The sequence below is a fragment of the Cannabis sativa genome, chromosome 6 (genome assembly GCF_029168945.1).
Source record: "Cannabis sativa cultivar Pink pepper isolate KNU-18-1 chromosome 6, ASM2916894v1, whole genome shotgun sequence".
NCBI classification, from domain to species: Eukaryota; Viridiplantae; Streptophyta; class Magnoliopsida; order Rosales; family Cannabaceae; genus Cannabis; species Cannabis sativa.
Window position 1 is genome coordinate 35,963,552 of NC_083606.1, and position 20,556 is coordinate 35,984,107.

At 31.4% G+C, this 20,556-nt stretch overlaps 1 protein-coding gene across 1 annotated transcript; it reads right to left on the reverse strand.

Annotated features, from left to right (window-relative positions):
- Positions 1–11,775: 11,775 nt before the first annotated feature.
- On the reverse strand, positions 11,776–13,735 carry LOC115695795 (CASP-like protein 2D1). Its single transcript, XM_030622880.2, has 3 exons — positions 13,449–13,735; positions 13,252–13,363; positions 11,776–12,309 (listed from the first exon to the last, which is right to left on the reverse strand). The coding sequence occupies exons 1-3, from the start codon at positions 13,637–13,639 to the stop codon at positions 12,046–12,048; spliced, it is 567 nt and encodes a 188-aa protein (XP_030478740.1). The 5' UTR covers positions 13,640–13,735; the 3' UTR covers positions 11,776–12,045.
- Positions 13,736–20,556: the final 6,821 nt, after the last annotated feature.

Genomic DNA, 20,556 nt, shown 5'->3' on the forward strand with positions numbered 1-20,556 from the left:
TGAGCGCGAGCGGACGAGTATGCACTGCGTACCGTCCGTACAGCTCACATTTTTTTTCGTTTTTTTTCGCTTTTTCATGCTTTTTGATGGATTTAACTTCCGATTTTTTGTGTAGTTTGGTATGTAGACATTTACTATTCCTATTTCAATTCTAATTATCATAATTAAATTATTTATATTTTTTTAATGTAATTCATCATATTAGTGTAATTTGAATTTCAAAACAGTAAATATCTATCTTTTTTGCTTAATTATCTATGTTATTTTTAAATTTGATTATATCTTATATTATTTTTAAATTTAAGGTCAGATATTAATTTTTTAATTTAAATTTGTTTTTTAAAATAATTTGACCTTATTTAAATTTAAAATAAGATAACTATAACCATGATATTTTAAATAGATGGAAGATATTTTTTTAACTTTTAAATTTTGTTATTTTATTTATTTAAATTAAATTTAAAATCTGAAAAAGATATTTATTTATCTTTTTTAATTTTATTTAATTTTTATTAACATTTAATTTTTAAAAGTAGTTAGCAAATTTTGAAATAATATTTAGGTTAGTTGAAACCTAATTTTTTCAAAATTGTAGGTTTAATTTTCGAAAAATAAATAAATATTTTTTTCGAAAATTAAATATTATTTTTTATTTATTTATTTAATTATTTTATTTTCAAAATTTAATTATTTAAAATTAAATAAATCCTACATCTAACTATCCAGCTAACCTTGTTGCAGGAGTATATATTTTAGCTTGGTTGTAAATTTTTAAAACCTATTATTGCTTGATTGCAAATAGCCATGGTTAACTTGTTGACAGATCCGATGATCTGATTTTAACTCATGACTCCCTTGGTCAAGTAAATAATTTGTAACAGGTAAATTTTACAATCTTCTTTCATTTGTGTATGACCTAGCAACATGATAGGGTCCATCCAAGTGTGTGCCTGTGTGAGCCTATATGTTTATTTTATTATATAGATGCATATAGGTTGTTGCTAAATAAAATGTCACACCATGATAGATTTTATTAAGGTCCATTTAGTTTTTGGACCTATTCAATTAACAACAGTTATTTATTTTAAGGTTAAATTCCTCTCTTTTGGGCCTTGTGTGAGAGTTGGGAGCCATAGAAGTGGGTACGACATACTGAACCCAACACCCCCTCACATGAACTACCCCAATTGTGAAGGCCCATTTGCCTGATTTGAATAACTGTACTAGGTTAATTATATTAGTTTGACCTAATAAAATTGAATTAACAACATAATTAACTTTTAAAATATATGAAAATTTATTTTCATTTTAATATTTTAAAGTTAATTTTAAGAAAAACACTTTTAGTTTTAGATATTATTTCTAGACAAACTATTTGTATTTTTCTTGTATTTAATTAAATAAAGAATTTTAACTAACTAGATTCTTTTTGGAACTTATTTAATTAAATATTCCTATTTAAGTTATAAATTAGTTATTTTAACTGATTTTTAATATCTAACTTAAATTTGAATATTTTCTTTAAATTTAAAATTAAGTTGAGGAACCTAGGCATTAATTATGAAAGATTCTTAAGATATTTTTTAAGTTAGTTTTTAAACTTAAAATGGAATATTTTTCAAATTAAGTGATTACGACTTAATTTTTTGGATATTTAATTAAATTTAAATTTGAAAATATTTTAGTTCTAGATTTTTTTTCTATACAACTTAAATTAGATATTTTTTCCAATTTTTGTTGAAAAGATACTTAGTCAAATAAGATATTTTCTAGATAGTAATTTCTAGACTACTTATTATTTCTAATATTTAAATAGGAAAATATTATACATTGTGAAATTAATTATTTCAATAATTAATTTTTGTACAATTTATTTTAAGTATATTTTTTCCTAGTATTAAACTATAAATTAATAATTAAGCTTTCTCTACACTTAATTGTTTATTTCTTGAATTTAATACATTTAATTAAATTGAAAAATTGAATATCTAAGTTGATTTTCATCATGATACTTAAATATTTATTTTTCATGATACTTAATTAAATAGAAAATTATTTTTAGGTTGAAATTCAATTTTTCAACTTAAATTTAAATAATTTTCAAAATATATTTTCCTTTATTTTATTAATCAATTTCGAAAAAATTGCATTTTAATTATGCAATAATTTTTAATTTTTCTTGAAGAATAGATTAAGTTGTAAATTTATTATTTATTTTAATTAATTCTTGGACCAACTTAAATCAATGATTTTTCATCTATTGATTAATTTAAAATAATTGAATTTAAATATATTATTAGAAATTGAATTAATTAGTCAAAGAAAAATCTAGATAGGTGATATTTTTGCTTGAAGTATTTTTTATCTAAGTATTTATTATTTAAATGTTTTCGAAAATTTGTATAATTTTATACGTTATTTTTCGAATACAATAAATATATTCTTATGAAAATTTATTTTAAGTTGCTATTTAATTTAAATTAATACAACTTAAATTAATTTTCTTAATATCTATATTTAAAATTACTACTAAGATAGAAATAATTCATTTTATTTCAATCACCATCTAAGTATAATTTTATAAATGTTATATTTAATTCTTATTTTGAATTCTAATTATAAATTCGAATTTAATGAATATATTTATTAGAATAATAAAGAAAATACATGTTTTACATCGCGTTTGTTTTAGTGAGTAATCCTGCCTAATGGAGGAACGTTCATTAGCAATTTCGCACCGTTTAATCTCGAAAGATAAGTAGTTTGTAAGTGTTTTATATGGTATGGATCACCCTAATGGTGGCGACCATATTTGACTTGCAAATTGCGAAACAATAGTAGAAGCTCATAAGATAGAATAGCCTTGACTCTCGCCTAAACGGGACAACACTGGATTCCAATCTTGATCGAATAAAAGGTTGCTAGAATGTTTAACATTTTAGATGAGCTGACAACTCTATTCAATGGATGGTAGCTTTGACTCTCGCCTAAACGGGACACTGACATCAGTTTGTTGAAAAACCTTGGAAATTATTTAGGATTGAATTTTTTTTTTATTTTCTCTTATCATTCCTATTTGCTATGTGCTTATAATTTCTGAATTGATTTTGTGTTAAACCATTATTGATTTCTATTTGTTGATTTCTATTATTTTGTAGTATCCTGTATAATCATGATGAATTCCATGTTATCATTGTTGACTGAAAATAAGCTAAATGGATCTAACTTTCCTAAATGGAATGAGAACATTAATATTGCTCTCATAGGAGAAAGTGCCTTGTTTGTTTTAACTGAGCCGTCACCTGAAGTGCCCGGGGATAATGCATCCAAAGCTGTGAAAGAAAAGTATGAGCGTTGGCAGAAAGCAAATGACAAAGCTTTATACTTTATGCTTTACAGCATGGTTGACACCCTAAAAACTCAATTTTCTAAAACCGAGAAGGCTGCTGAAGTAATGACGAAGTTAAATGAGCTATTCGGTAGGGCATCACTTCAGTCACGCTTTGACGCGACAAAGAAGTATATCAATGCACGAATGGAACCCCATCAAAACGTGCGTGATCATGTTCTCCTCATGGCAAGTTATTTCCAAGAAGCTCAGGATCATGGTGCTGAAATGGATCACACTACTCAAGTAAGACTTATCTTGAATAGTCTGACTCCAGCATTTCTGCCCTATACATAATATTATGTCATGAATAAGAAGGACATAGACTTTCATGAGTTAGTCAATGACCATCAAACTTATGAAAATTTGATTGGATGACCCAAGAAGAAAGGGAGTAAGCCTCAAAATTCTGGGAATGGTAATGGGACGGTAAAACCTGAAGTAAATATTGCATCTGCTTCAAAACCCAAATCGAAGAAGAAGTGGAAGAACACCAAGAAGCGTGCAAAAGCCATGAAAAACAAAAAGGTTGCTGCTTCTGGTGATGCTACAGTTAAAGGAAAGTGTTTCTACTGCAATGAGAAAGGTCATTGGAAACCCCAGTGTCCTAAACTTCTTGCAAAGAAACAAGGTATTTCTATTTATAAACTTTAAGAGTTTTAGTGAATTATTATCCAATTGGATTTATGATTCTGGACTAACTTTGTTTATTTGTTTTCTTCTTCTTATAGGCTAATCTACTTGAACTCAGATGAGTTGGATCGGAAAGTTGGACAAAGGGTGAAATCGTCCAGATGAAGATGAAGCTCTTCTATCTATTTTTGAATTAATTGTTTTAGATTAAAGACAATTTAGATTTCGAATTTTAGTTAGGGATATTTATCCCTGTTTTTCTCATATTGTTGCAAAATATAATAAAGTTTCTTTAATTTTCGAATTCAAACCAATTGCAATTTATGAGATTGAGCTTCATTTAATTTATCTTAATCAACAATTACCACATTATATTTATATGTTTGTATGTGTAAGTGTTTTTATTATTGATGCAAATTCTATAATATTTACAACTCTTCATAGAGATATATTAAATAAACACTAGAAATTATTTCTATGTTTAATAATAATTGTTAATTCTAATACAATTATTAAGAATTTGTTTAATAAAAGGATCTTTTGATCTGATAGGGGTGGAGAAAAGTTAAGAAAATTATGCAGTTCAACGATCTTTGATATCTAATGAACTCTGGATAGTATTCAACTCCACATAAACTCTATCACACTTAGAGAATCATGATCTTTACAACCTTTAAGGGTGGATCATAATCTCTATATACTTAGGGGTGGAGTTTATCCACAACACCCTATATGTATACACTTAGGGGTGGAGTCTATTCCACATTACCCTATGTAACACATATTTTCTTTAAACATGGTAGTAATATAATGACTTAGCTATTATCAATATAAATCCTTGATCTTGATTGTATGTTCCAATTTAGTTTTACTGTTGTAGTAAAAATTTGATACCTATAAAAGTTCTTTGATAAAGTTTCACACTACCTTAATTGAGTGGGAGAATTTTAAAAATTCTATACCCATCTTCATTAGGTTGACACTTGTGATAGGTACTTAAGAACACTACTGAAAAGCAAATCTAACCATTCACATGGATAGGTATAACTTATCAGAATTATGAGAATAAGATAAAGAACTCTAGTTCAGTCTATTCGAATGACTTGAACCAAGAATTCTTAATCCTCATAAAATTTTATGGTATCTTAATTTTGATTACTTAATCTCTGGCATGTATTTTTCACTTCAAATACTAGTCTGCTATGTTGATGACTTAGTCTTAACTTAAAGTTTCAGACTAATACAAAAGTCACAACAAGATAACTCTCCAAACAATAAAGAGGTTAAAAGTATTATTTAACCAGACATCTGCTATTGAGTGGGAGATATCTGAGATGTAAACAAATAAGAAACATTAGAAGATATTCAAGAAAGATTTATGAATGTGATCTATATGTTAGATATTAAGGAACTGTGTATCAGTTATCCTTGTATCTCACCAACTCATTCGAAATTATGAGATGGTGCTTACTTTGGGGGTGGAGGAGTTATTCTATAATAATTCAAGCTCTACCAGAGAAGAATTATAACTTTGTAAATTCAAAAATACCATTACTGAAGAAAAGTCTACATTGTATTATCTCAATTCCATATTTTAAAATATGAGAGATATGTCTTCTGTTTATTCAGATGTACTTTTAAACAGTAAGGATTTCAGTATCCCTTGATGAGTAAACCATATAGTAAAGGATGTTTCATAAATGTATATATGAACTAGTTTCCAGAAGTTTGGGTGGATTCAAATATACTACACTTGATCTGAAGATCAAGACATCAAATTGACTTATTTGCACACTTTATTTTATATTAGTGCAAGTGGGAGTTTGTTGGGTTTTATGCCCTAAATAAAACTCTTTACAATCTGATTAGTTATCAATATAAGAAATTTGAAGTGATTTATGTTTGCACGAATTTAATGTTGGGTTTTGTGCCCTAAATAAAACTCTATTTCAATGTAATCTATTTTATTAAACATCAATAAAGAAACAGAAGTATTTTTCATTCATTTGTGTATGTTTTGGTTCACTTTATCAATTGCTTGTCTATTTGATTTATAAATTCATCTTAAACCCTTTTCACATACTTGATCCTGTTTATTGTGTCGTCATCACTTTGGAAAGTAAACATGACTATGTGAATAAAGTTTCCTAGATTTATCAGACACAGGGTTTTACTGATATGATAATCTACAACAAGAGTTCACTTGCATTTGGAGAAATGCTATGTTCTTTCCAGAACATTGGTTAAAGTAAAGTTCAGGTTGGATGCATGGAGTACGCATCGGAAGGGACCAATATTAAACTTTGATTTAGATTTAATTAAACTTACCGTAAAATCTATTCAAGTCAATATCGCCAAGTTGATTCTAGATCAAATGTTCTAAATCCTGTTATGATTAGGCTCAACCTTGAAAGGCTATTCGTGTTCTTTGATTTGTTAGTTAAGCCTACTTTTAGGTCAGGGTGATACGTACATTTTGGGAACACGGTAGTGCAATTGAGTGGGAGCGCTAGCATAAACATAAATGGTGGAGTACTCGTTTCACATAAGCTGAAATATCATTTATACGGGGTCAAGTTTTTTAAGGATAAAATACATAGTAGGGTGTTACGGTAATCTAATCCCTTTACAGTGTAGATCATTCATATAGAGGATCATTGATCACATTAGGATTATAACAATGGATAACTAATGATGCGTCTATATGGTGGAACATATAGAGCACTCTATATACTGAGAGTGCAATTCTAAGTTCTATGCTTGGATTCAACGAAGAATTAATAAGTTAGTGAATTTTAGTGCTAAATTCTTGATCTACTTATTGGAAGCTCGGTTATATAGACTCATGGTCCCCGCACTAGTTGAGATAATATTGTTTGTAAGACTCATGTAATTGGTTTTGGTTAATCAATTATAATTCTCAAATTAGACTATGTCTATTTGTGAAATTTTCACTAAGTAAGGGCGAACTTGTAAAGAAAGAGTTATTAGGGGCACATTTGTTAATTATGATACTTTGTATGGTTCAATTAATAAATATGATAAATGACAATATTATTTAATAATTATTTATAGTTATTAAATAATTAGAATTGGCATTTAAATGGTTGAATTAGAAAATTGGCGTTTTTGAGAAAATCATATACAAAAGTGTTAAAATTGCAAAATTGCAAAAAGTAAGGCCCAAACCCAATAAGCCATGGCCGGCCACTTTTTTAGGCATTTTAAACTGATATTTCATTATTTCAATGCCAAATAATTCAAACCTAACCCTAGTGGAATGCTATAAATAGGTAGTGAAGGCTTCAGGAAAATTACACTTCTGATTCAGAAAACATGAGCCTTTCTCTCTCTACCTTGGCCGCCACCCTCTCTCTCTCTTCTTCCTTGATAATTTCGAAACCCCTTAGTGATTAGAGTAGTGCCCACACACAGCAAGCAACACCTCAATCATAGTGAGGAAGATCGTGAAGAAAGATCATCAGCAAAGGAGTTTCAACATCAAAGATTCAGAGAAAGAGATCCAGGTTCAGATCTTGATAATACTCTGTTATAGAAGGGATACAAGGGTTAAAGATCTGAACGAAAGGAGTCATTTAATTTCGCTGCACCCAATGTAAGGTTTCCTAAACTTTATACGTGTTTATTTCATCGTTTAAGAAAGTTCATATTTAGGGTGTTAATCAACATACTTGTGAGTAGATCTAAGATCCTGGTAAAATAATTTTCAACATTTAACATGCTAATTGTTTAATATGTTTATTACATTTACACACAAAATCAGTTTAATCCAGATCATATGTTTATTCACAATTACAGTATCATCAACACAGTGGAATGTGATTGTGATCATATGAATCAAAAGACTAAGTCCCTATTTCATCAGTGTTTTGGATTTACACTAATGTGATAATCAGCGATGATGTGTACTTACACTTGGAGTAAGTGTTATGTTCTTTCCAGGACATTAGTAAAGTATACTAGTTTTGAATGTATGGAGTATACATTGGACTGGACCGATATTGCAACTTAGTTAAGATATTACAAACTTACCGTTATATCTTTCCAAGTCAATATCAGTAGTTGATCTTAAGATTAAAAGAATCTAATTCCTGATATGCTTAGGCTCAACTCAGGAGTACTATTCATGTTCTTTGATTTATTAATTAAGCCTACTTTTGGGTCAGGGTGATACGTATATTTTGGGAACATGATAGTATGATTGAGTGGGAGTGCTGAACATAAATATGGAATATATAGCTTCTACTGGTGTATAGAAGTCAAGTGATGATTCCCTTCGAGCTTAGCAAATAGAAGTAAATGGATGAGCTCTTATTTAAGTGACTAATTCTTAGATCACTAAACACCATTTACAGGTAGCTAAGTGTTTTAAGGGGCAGAATACATTGAGGGGTGAGAACGGTAAAATTATCCCATCTCGATGTAAATCATCTATATAGAGGATCTTTGATCACAATAAGATTATAACAATGGTTAAATGAGATAGCATATCTATATCGTGGAACATATAATATGCTCTATATAAGTCTGAGAGTGCAATTCTAAGTTCTAAGAGTGGATTCAACGAAGAATTAATAAGTAGGAATTTACTTAGTAAATTCGGTTCACTTATTGGAAGCTCAGCATATAGATCCATGGTCCCCATTCTAGTTGAGAACATACTGCTTGTAAGACTCAATAATTGATTTGTGATTAATCAATTATAATTCTAAAGTTAGACTATGTCTAATTTGTGAATTTTCACTAAGCAGGGGCGAAATTGTAAAGAAAAGAGATTCTAGGTTTATTTATTTATTAATGGACTTTATATGTCTAGTTAATAATAAAATTAAATGACAATATTATTTAATAATCTATTTTAGTTATTAAATAATTAGTTTTGGCATTTAAAAGGTTAGAATTGGAAAATTGGCGTTTTTGAGAAAATAGAAATAAAATTTGTGAAAACTGCAAAATCAAGTGGGGCCCATTCTATACACCTTGGCCGGCAACTTTATGTGGATTTTCAAATTGATATTTTTATTATTTTAATGCCAAATAATTCCTAACCTAAACCTAGTAGTTGCCTATAAATAGAAAGTGATGGCTTAGTCAATAATAACCTTTTCTCTTAGAAAATTCTCTCTTCAGAAAAACTGAGCCTTCCCTTTTCTATACCTTGGCCGAAACCCCTCTCTCTCTTTTCTTCTTCTAAATTTCGAACCTTAGTGATAGAGTAAGTGCCCACACACAGCAAGTGGTAACTCAATCATATATTGGAAGACTGTGAAGGATCAAACTCAAAGAGAAGGACATTCGGGCTCACATCTTGATAATACTCTACGACAGAAAGGATACAAGGGTTAGAGATCTGAGTGGAAGGAGACATTAATTTCGCTGCATCAATGTAAGGTTTTCTTAACTTTATATGTGTTTATTTTATCGTTTTAGAAAGTTCATATTTGTTATATTATTTTTAATATAATAATATGTAGATTAAAATGTGGTAATATATAATATTATGTGAATAATATATATTAAGTGTATGGTAAATAAATGTGTAACCTATAATTTAACCTACACTTTTGTAACCTACATAGTAACTTGGAGAGGAGTTACAATTTGTTGTCATTTGTAACTCTTGTGTTGATCACACATTATTAGTGTAATAAAAGGGTTGTTACACAATTTGGTTTAAGGATTTCAAAATTATGATGATATAGTTGTTACAAAATGTAATACTCATTTATGGGAGAGAATGAGGTGGTATTTTGAATCCTAAGAGTGATCATCTAAACACTATATAAAGGAGTCTAATGTGCTCATTGAGATGAAGTTTTCTATCAAGAAAGCACTTTGCTAGAAAACCCTAAAAGGCTTGATAATTCCCAAAGCTATTTCCTAGAGAGTTCCCTTAGTGCTTAGAGATAGGGGGAAATAAGCTTTTGGACAAAGGTGTAATACCTTGTTCAAGCCATGGTGATCCCCACTAATCTACACTCAAGGTTGTGAGTGAGTGATCTTCTTTTTCTTCTTCATATTATATATATGTATGTGTTATATAATATTGTGTAATCTATCTTCTCTTCTACCTTTCGTATATATATATATATAATATCTATATATTGTATATTATGTATTGTAACATTTATTTAATCTCTTTGTTGATCCTTGTATTATATTGCAATAGTGTTGTAATGTCTTGATTTTCTTCTATTGTTATAAAATCTCTAACAATATTTAGGGTGTTAAACAACATACTTGTGAATAGATCTAAGATCCTGGTAAAATAATATCCAACACACATATTCCTAGCAGATACAAAATAGGAAATGCATGACCTATACCATAGGTATCTTTGGGGTTAGGTGGATATAATCCTTTATCCCTTCTTAATTGATGTGATTCCTCATAAAGTAGCTGTCACTAGGCTTATTAATCATAGCGTAATAGCTGCAGCAGAGGGGTTTCGCCGTCAGACTTATTACTTATGGCAGTTTCAATACGTCTTCTCCCATGCGGCATTAAATGCGAGGTGACTGTTTAAATAGAGTCTAGTACCTCCCGGAGGTGCCTTATCATGGCTCTGACTTCCGGGAGTATGTGGAGCTCCCATATCTTCTTCGGGAGGTATTTTCTTGTTGATACTCTTGATCCAAAAAGATTTAGTTGATTCATCTCACAGTCATATTTTTCAGATCCACGTGTCGTAGTCGCATTGGTCCACGTATTTTGGGCAAAATTAAGGGCAACAACAAGCAATTTAAATATTATTACATATTAGAATAAATTTTTAATTTATTGTTTATTATATTGATATTTTTTTTATTATTATACTAAAAAAATATTATAATAGCCGCGGGAAAAACGACTATATTACCTAGTTAATAGAATATTATAATTATTTTTGAAAAATAAAGTATTATAATTTTTAAAATTATTTTTTTAAAAAAAATATGGGCAAAATATTGTATTAGTCAAAATTCAGGGGATAAAAATGCTAATTTTTAACGGTAAAATAAACAGAACTCAAAATAAAGGAACATAATTATGTAATTGTTATATTTTAAAGAAAACTTTTAACAAGCGGTATATTTTAGAGGGCAAAATCAGGTAGTGCTGGAAGTTTAGGGAAAAACATGCTAATCATTCTTAATTTTATTACTTTACTTTTGACTTTCTAATTGAATGAAATCCCAATTTCTACAGTCTCTGCATTTATTTAATCTTTATCAGTTATTTTTCTGAAATAATTATCCTAATTGATATTTTTTCTTAAATTATAATTTTTGTTAAAAGAAATTCGTAAATTTTTTTCTTTGTTTCTGGTTAAAGGTGAAGTAAAATTATAAGTTTATAAGGATAAGCTTGCAGTCTCACTATTCCAATTTTAGCCTGGGCAAGGTGCCATGACGAGAAGAGGAAGAACAAAATGAAGGGCTGTCTTTTGGTGATCATTAAGCTTCTAGTGACAAGTAGGTGAGGCTATACTATATATTATTGTTATCAACCATGCCGAGTTGGTAGGTGAGGAAATTGAAAATGTTAAAACCAACCCCACCAAAACAAATAAAGAAGCAGATTTATTTAAATCAAAGTTGAAATATTTAATAAATATGTAATCAAACTAAACTAACTTCATTACTCAGTTAGGTGTTTGTCCGTATTTAAATAATTTTTCTATGAGATTTAAAAGACCAAATCAAAATGTGCTTATATAAAACACTAATACTAAAAAAGAATAGTTACAAGCATTTAACTAAACAGTCTATATATATTTAATATTTATAGGGCTCAATAAATACAAGGCAAGGAAGAAATTTATAACTCATGGGGGTTTTGCGTCTTAAATGCAGCTTCACGTACAGCCTTTGCTAACCGAAAAAGATCATTTTATGATTGCCCACTAATTCGGTTTCTAACATCGTAAACCCATCAGAACAAACTAACTTGGAAGGGAAATAAGATAATAAAATACAAAGACCTTGAAGTTACAGCTGATAAAGAAACCCCTTTATAAGCATTCAAGATCTTGGTTCTTCCATTTCCTTATTAGGAAGAGAAGGGGGCTCAAACATGCGAAAAGCCCTGTAAGCGGAAATGAGAGCCAAAACAAGGAAGCAGCAAAGAGCTATGGCATGTAAAACCAAGGCCAACTTTAATCTATGGCAAAATCTTCCATATGAATTACAGGCCTCACTCCATGACACTTCTTTATCCCCGTTGTAAGATAGATATACTATTTCGAGAACAGCAGCCCCGGATGTGACCATTAGGTATGCTGCAATCTGCACATATCAAATCAATAATATTGGAAATCAATACAAAATAGAAGCAGCAAAAACGGTCATCCAATTAGCCAAACTATGATAAAGTAATGTTGGATTAAAATTGTCAAGGGCTCATATGTATATTAGTGTATTGCTATTTCAAGTTTGACCCAAAATAAAGTGATCATTTTAGTAATTGTGGGTCATTGGTTATTAAAGTGTCATGAGCTAAATGTGTAAATACCCTTAGCGATATTTCTAATTTATTGAGGGGCTCAATTAGAAATACTTAAAATTAATAACCTAGCTATCAGGTTAAGCGATATTTCTAATTTATTGAGGGGCTAAATTAGAAATACTTAAAATTAATAACCGAGGTTATAGATTGATAGTGGTCCCCAAGAAATAAGAGTCAATTTCTATTCTCATCTTCCCCCGTCGAGAGAGAAAATTAGACAACCCTAAGTCTTGTTTTCTTGAAAGATTATTACCCAAAATTACCACAAAGATTATCTCTACAAGATGGATTAAGATCATGACTATGTATAAATTAAGGTAAGCTTCCGCTATTTCGCTTCTTCCCTTTGAATCAACAAAGGTATTCTTTTAAATCTAAGGTTATATATTTATAATTATATGTAATATATTTATTTATCAAATTAAATATTGTTATTATGAGCGTTACAGAAACTTACAAGTAAAGGGAAAGTTATGGCACCCCATGTTAAGAACAAATTAAGCTTAAGTGACTTAAAATAAAATAAAATTAAATAAAATAAATTTGCTTTGGTGAGTAGTGGTAAGATGATAATTGGGAAAAAAAATATAAAAAATATATTTCCCATTATACCCATCTCTGCAGGAACAATTAATATAGTGATAATAGTCACCTAACTTTACTAACCATACCAATATTTGGTACAATAATGATGAAGCTATGTTGAGAGTGCAAATACAAACCTGGTCAGAGACAAAGAATAACCAAGCTTTGGAAGCTAAGGATCTGACCCATGAAGACACAGCAGCAACAACAGCATACACTGCTGAAACGAAGCTGATAAAAACCATGTACCTGTGATACAATTCAGCCCTTTACTCCAAAAACGACTAGAAGAAGTAGTAGAAGAAAATAAAAATAAAAGAGCTGGAGCTCTTACTTGAGACCAGTAAGATTGGTGAACTTAAGATTTCCGTAAAGAGTGTTATCTTGGTGGTCTGTCACGGTTAGCCATATCGTTACAATACTGAGAGGAATGACTGTGATTCTAAGAGAAGAATCAATGAGCTTAAGAAATGGTATGTGTTTGTTTGAATCATTAGAAATATTCTCATCTGAGTTCCTCCTCATTTTCGAATTAAGCAAGCAAGACCCACTGGAGCACTATGGCACTATGGCTGAAGTAAGTAACAACACATATCCATAACCGAAAGCCGAATCGTGGAATATATATAATAATTATGGCTTAAACAAAGATTAGAAATAAAGATTTGAGTGGACCTACTTCTCCCCTCTCGTGACAGAAATGCTTGAAAGAACACGTGTTGCTTTTTTAGTGGAAACACTCTACTAGCTTAGCGTGTTCGGTACAGCAATCATCATTATGATGTCAGCTTTTGTATTACTAAATCATTAAATTAGTTTTTTTTTTTTTCTCTAGCCATTGTTATTAATGGTCAGTATTTTTTTAAATTTGCACTTCATTATTTATTCGTTATATTTTTTAATTTCTTTTTAAAAATTATATAACATCCGATACATAATTATTACCAATAATACATCTTAGTAATTCTTATTAATTAATTCAAAATTCCAACTTTAGTTTTGTTACACACATCGTCGTTGACACATCTTCCTCTTAACGAGTGCGTCTGAAAATCCAAACTCCAATAGAAGATTCCACTATAAAATATTATTTCGTAGTGCACCATTACATTGTGATGATGATAAATTTTAGATTCTACCTTTTTATTTCACTAGTGAAAATAACACGCGCTACACGTATGTGAAATAAAATATTTATGAAAAAATACAATTGGTATTCAATACTACTACAAGATATTATATATATCGCTATATAATACAATGTACATCGTTATCATATTTTAAGCATATAATAAGTTTTCGGTCTATTATTTTTAAATGATAGTGCACACTTTAATTATTTACATTTTATATTTTTTTTTAAAAAAAATCTAAATAATCTCAATAAGATATAATTTTGTTACACTTATACTTGTTATTTTGAATAATTTGTACAACAAATTATTTAAATATTATTTTAAAAATATAAATTACTTAAAATTCTAAAAAACAAAATTATAAAATATTTTAAATGAATATACAATATAGGTAATTATTTATAAAAATAATATCATACCTATATAAACACAATCAAGATGCGTGCCTATTTTTAATTTTTTGTATAATAAATTATTCAAAATTTATCAAAAAATTGCATAGCATTGAAAATATGTATCTTGTTGGATAAATTCTCATACTATCTGTCACATAAAATAAGTTACAAGGAAAATAAATAAGACCTTTTACAAAGCTTCAACAGACCATTATAACTCATAGAGTTGTCGGTTCTGTTTTCATAGGCCTAGATCTTTTATTTCTTTACAATATAAAGAAGTAAATAAATATCTCAAGACTCTAACAAACTTTCAGCTTTACAAGGAGAATATCAACAGCAGATTACAACTATTTCTCAGCTCAGAAACAAACACAATAATAGCCAACAATAACAATATAAATAGATGTACAACCTTCCACTTTCACAAGTGAAGCTTTCGGCCCCAGCAGAGAGAAAATGGCAGCAGTATTTTCTTTGTAAAGTCACCTCAGAAACAAGAGAGAAAAATAGAGAGAGTTAGTGAGAGATAATGTAACATAAACCAAGAGAAATAAAGTGAAGAAAAAAGAGGAAAAGGTTGAGATTACCTGCTGGTTTGTAGCATGAAATCTCCATGAACTTGTAACCGGTTTTGACATTTATAGTGGAGATTCAAGCGTCTTTGAGGGAAGCTTGACGGAGATGTACCCTTGATTTTAAGGGGAACTCCAAAATCCAATCCGTAGTGTTCTTCATTATTTTTCTGTTGTGGTTTTCGGCTTTCCTCTACTAAACCAACAAAGATCATTTTAGATCTTTGTTGCTACTATTTTGTATCTCGGTTTTGTATGTGTGTTGTAGGTTTGAAGGGAAACAAGGACTCGTCCATAAAAGCTACTGTTGTAGCTCGAAGAAGAAGGAGAAAACAAGGTGTTTTCGGCTGGTGTTATTCTGCAGAAAAAAGAAGAGGAGGATGAGTCGAAGGTGACTGCTGCAACACAAAACTTGAAGGAGGTGCGACTAGGGTTTTCTAGCAGGAAAGCAAAGTTTTAAAGAGAAAAGGAAGGAGAAAGGGAAGGGTCGGATGCTAGGGTTAGAGAAGAGAAGGGTTTGTTGTTGCTAGGGTTTTCAGCAATAAAGATTGCTTTTATAATGCCAGAAATGTAGTAGGGCTTTGAAAAAGGAGATCAGGTTTTGAAAAGGGAATATTCCCTTGTGATCCGCACAGAGGGAGAAAGACTTTTTTACCCCTGGTTTTTGACTGTTGGGGTGTTGGGTGTAGGGGCAATTTCAGCTGCCATTAATTTCCTACAGTGGTATCAGAGCTCGGGGAAGCAAGAAGATTCAACAACACCTGGAAACAACGTCAAGAAACAAGAAAAATCTTCAAAACATTGAAGAAGCCAAATCTGAAATTATCAAGAAATTGATTAAAAGGAAAACTCTAACCTAAACTTTGTCTTGTTACATTCTTGCTTTTATTATCTTGTTATAATAATTAAACATGAGTAATATTAGAGTGGATGTTGACAAGTTTGATGGATCGGGGGACTATAGGATTTGGAGGAAGAAGATTAGAGCTCTTCTTGCTCATAACAAATTACTTAGGGTTCTTAGTGAACCTATAGAATGGCCAGAAAATACTTCTAAATCTACACAAGAAGAACTTCTTGAAACTGCTACTGGTTTAATTATTTTTAATTTGTCTGATGCTATTATCAGGTTAGTTGACAAAGAAGATACACCAGCAAAAATATGGAAAAAGCTTGAAGATCAGTTTCAAAAGAAATCTTTAATCAACAAGATCTTTCTTAAAGAAAGGATCTTTGGTTTCAAGATGAGCACTAGCAAGACTCTTGATGAAAACCTAGATGAATTTCTAAGGTTACATATTGAATTGGCTAATTCTGGTGAAAATGAGGCATTAAGTGATGAGAACCAAGCCATCATCATCTTAAACTCATTACCCGAATCCTACAAAGAAGTGAAGAATGCCATTAAATATGGTAGGACAGAAATTACTTTAGAAGAAGTGATTTCAGCCTTGAAGTCAAAAGACTTGGAGATCAAGAATGAGAAGCATGGAGGTTCTAATGGAGAAGTAAACTTCAGTAGAGGAAGACCAAATCAAAGAAAACATGGACACTACAAAAGTAAAAGTCACAGCAGAGATCACCACAAAGGAAAGAGTCACAACAAGGGAAGATCAAACTCAAAAGAACCACCTGATCCTACGGGGTGCTACAACTGTGGCAAGCCAGGGCATTTCAAGAGAGATTGCTATTTTCTAAACAAAGGCAAACCAAATAAATATAAAGGACAGGGAGAAAATTCTAACTCTAGACGTAATTTTTCTAAAAACAACCAAGCTAATTATGGTGATGGTTATGAAAGTGTTGATAGTGGTGAAGTATACATTGTTGCATCATCTTTTAAAGATGATTGGATTTTAGATTCAGGTTGTACTTTTCATATGACTAATGACAAAAATTATATGTTTGATTACAGGGAATCTAAAGGAGAAAAAGTGATCCTAGGAAACAATCAGACATGTGAGATTAAAGGGTCGGGATCTATCAGATTTAAAATGTATGATGGGATAGTAAGAGCCCTAACAGCAGTGAGGTATGTGCCTAATCTCTCTAGAAATCTAATTTCTATTAGTGTGCTTGATGATTTGGGTGTTGTGAGTAAGGTAGAGGCAGGTCATATGAAGCTTAATAGAGGAGCATTAACAATCATGAAAGGAATCAAAAATTGTGGACTTTACTACCTACAAGGCTCTCATATTTCAAGCTGTAACATTACAACTCACAACAACAAAGAAGATGAGATAGCTACTCTATGGCACTGAAGATTAGGGCATATAAGTGAGCGAGGCTTACAACTCATGAGTGAGCAACAACTGTTGGGTAAGGATAAAGTGAGTAAACTAGATTTTTGTGAACATTGCATACTTGGAAAGCATCACAGATTAAAGTTCACAACACGTACTCACAACTCTAAAAGAATACTTGAGTATGTACATTCTGATTTATGGGATCCTGAAAAAATCAGTACTCATGGTGGCTGTTCTTATTTTTTATCTATAGTAGATGATTATTCTATGAAGGTATGGATATATCTACTTAAGAATAAAAATGATGCTTTTACAAAATTCAAACATTGGAAATTATTGGTGGAGAACTTAACTAATGAAAAGCTGAAAACTTTAAGAACTGATAATGGTTTGGAATTTTGTAACAATGAATTTGACCTCTATTGTAAAGAAAATGGCTTGCAGCGACATAGAACAGTGAGGATTACACCTCAGCAAAATGGGGTGGCTGAAAGAATGAACCGCACCATACTGAACAAATTAAGATGTATGCTACTTCAGTCAGGATTATCTCAGGGATTTTAGGGAGAAGCTGCCTTGACAGCAGTTCACCTAATCAATAGAAGCCCATCAAGAGCAACTGAAGGTAAAACACCCGAGGAGAAATGGTCAGGTAAACCTCCAAGCCTTTCTCATTTAAAAGTTTTTGGATGTGCTGCTTATGCACATCAAAGCATAGGAAAACTTGAACCTAAGGCTTTAAAGTATGTTTTCTTAGGGTACCCCGAAGGGGTAAAAGGGTATAGACTTTGGGTAAAAGAAAAAGGGGGATTTAAAACTATGAATAGTAGAGATGTTATATTCCAAGAAAATATTTTTCCTTGTTTACCTAATGAAAAGTCTATTGCATGAATGGAAGACACTAACCCTGCAGGTACAAACCTAGAAGTTAAAACAGGTTCTAATCAGGTGGAACAATATGGAGACACACCGGGAATGGTTCAAGTGGAACCTAACCAAAATCGGCAGCCCATGAACAATGGTCAAGGGGGAGGAACTGATGCTCAACAAGAGATCAGGGATGAAGGCACCGAAGAGGACCTTACAAACTATCAGTTGACAAGGGATAGATCTAAGAGGACTCCGAAGCCTAATCAGAAATACAGCTACAACATTTGGAGTGAAGAATTGGCTTATGCTCTTCTAACAGATTTGGAAATGGATGATATGGAACCCAAGACTTATAATGAGGCAGTTAATGGAAAGAATTCTAAGGAGTGGAATAATGCCATGGATGATGAGATGGGATCTCTCAAGAAGAATAAGACTTGGATTGTGGTACCAAGACCCGAGGGTAAAAGTATTGTGTCTTGTAAGTGGTTGTTCAAGCACAAGGAAGGAAGATCTAAAGATGAGCCTATAAGGTACAAGGCTAGGCTAGTCGCTAAAGGCTTCACACAAAAAGAAGGTATCGCTTTCAATGAGATTTTCTCTCCGGTGGTGAAGTATAAAATGATTAGAGTGGTCCTAAGCTTAGCTACACAGTTTGACATGGAGATAGATCAGATGGATGTTACCACTGCCTTTCTCCATGGGGAATTGGAAGAAGAAATATACATGACCCAGCCAGAAGGGTATGTAGAGAAGGGAAAACCGAACCATGTTTGTAAACTGGTTAAGTCCTTGTATGGACTCAAGCAATCCTAGGCAGTGGAATAAAAGGTTTGACACCTTTATGATAACAAGGTTTTCAAGGAGTTACTATGATGCATGTTTCTATCACAAGGGAACTGACATCAACACGGTCATCTACTTGTTACTTTATGTAGATGACATGCTTATTATAAGCAAGGAGAGATCTCAAGTGGATGAGATGAAGAGGCAACTCAAGGCTGAGTTTGAGATGAAAGACTTGGGAATAGCATCTAAGATACTGGGTATCACTATAAAGAGGGATAGAAAGTTGGGAAAACTATTCTTGACACAAGAGGACTACATTCAAAAGATTATAGAGAAGTTTTCAATGAAAGATTCAAAGAAAACTTCTCAGCCAATAACCAGCCAGTACACTTTAACAAAGGAATAATGTCCTAAGACTGAAGCAGAGAAGGAAGCAATGAGTAAAGTGCCTTACTCAAGTGCTGTTGGGACTATTATATACTTGATGGTTTGTAAAAGACCAGATCTGGCCTTTGCCATAAGTACCTTGAGCAAATACATGGCAAACCCAGGAAAGATTCATTGGCTTGCAATGAAATGGATTTTCAAGTACCTAGTAGGGACACCTAAGGTTGGACTCATAGAAGGATACAGCGATGCCGACTATGCCAGGGATAGAGACAGCAGAAAGTCTACTTCATCTTAAATGTTTCTACTAGGAGGAAACTGTGTGAGTTGGAAAGCCCAACTCCAACCCGTGGTTTCACTTTCAACAACAGAATCGGAGTACATATCAACCACAGAAGCTATTAAGGAAGCCATATGGATGAAAGGACTCTTGACAGAGATCAAGTTACTTAAGGAGGTTCCTAGAGGGTACTCAGAAAGTCAAAGTTGTGTACACTTGTGTAGGAACCCTGTGTTCCATGACCGAACTAAACATATAGAGATTAAGTACCACTTTATAAGGGACAAGGTGACTCAAGGTTAGATACAAGTGGAAAAAGTCCCTACTGAGGAGAACCCAGTGTTGGGTTTTATGCCCTAAATAAAACTCATTTCAATATAATCAGATTTACTTATTAATATAGATCAGAAATAACATTTAATGTTGCATGGTTCACATGATTTATTTCATGATTATATGTACATAATGTATAAATTCATCTGAAACCCTTTTCACATACTTGATCCTGTTTATTGTGCCGTCAACACATTGGAAAGTAAACATGACTATGTGTATAAAGTTTCCTATATTTATCAGACATAGGGTTTTACTGATATGATAATCTACAACAGAGTTTACTTGCATTTGGAGAAGTGCTATGTTCTTTCCAGAGCATTGGTTAAAGTAAAGCTCATGTTGGATGCATGGAGTATGCATCGGAAGGGACCGATATTGAACTTTGACTTAGATTTATTAAACTTACCGTAATATCTATTCAAGTCAAT

Excerpts from the sequence above, each read along its gene's own strand:
- LOC115695795 (XM_030622880.2), bottom strand. The coding sequence starts at position 13,639 with ATGAGGAGGAACTCAGATGAGAATATTTCTAATGATTCAAACAAACAC. Across the intron at positions 13,364-13,448 it reads ACCAATCTTACTGGTCTCAA|GTACATGGTTTTTATCAGCT; the intron begins GTAAGAGCTCCA and ends ATTGTATCACAG. Across the intron at positions 12,310-13,251 it reads TATTCTTTGTCTCTGACCAG|ATTGCAGCATACCTAATGGT; the intron begins GTTTGTATTTGC and ends TGATATGTGCAG.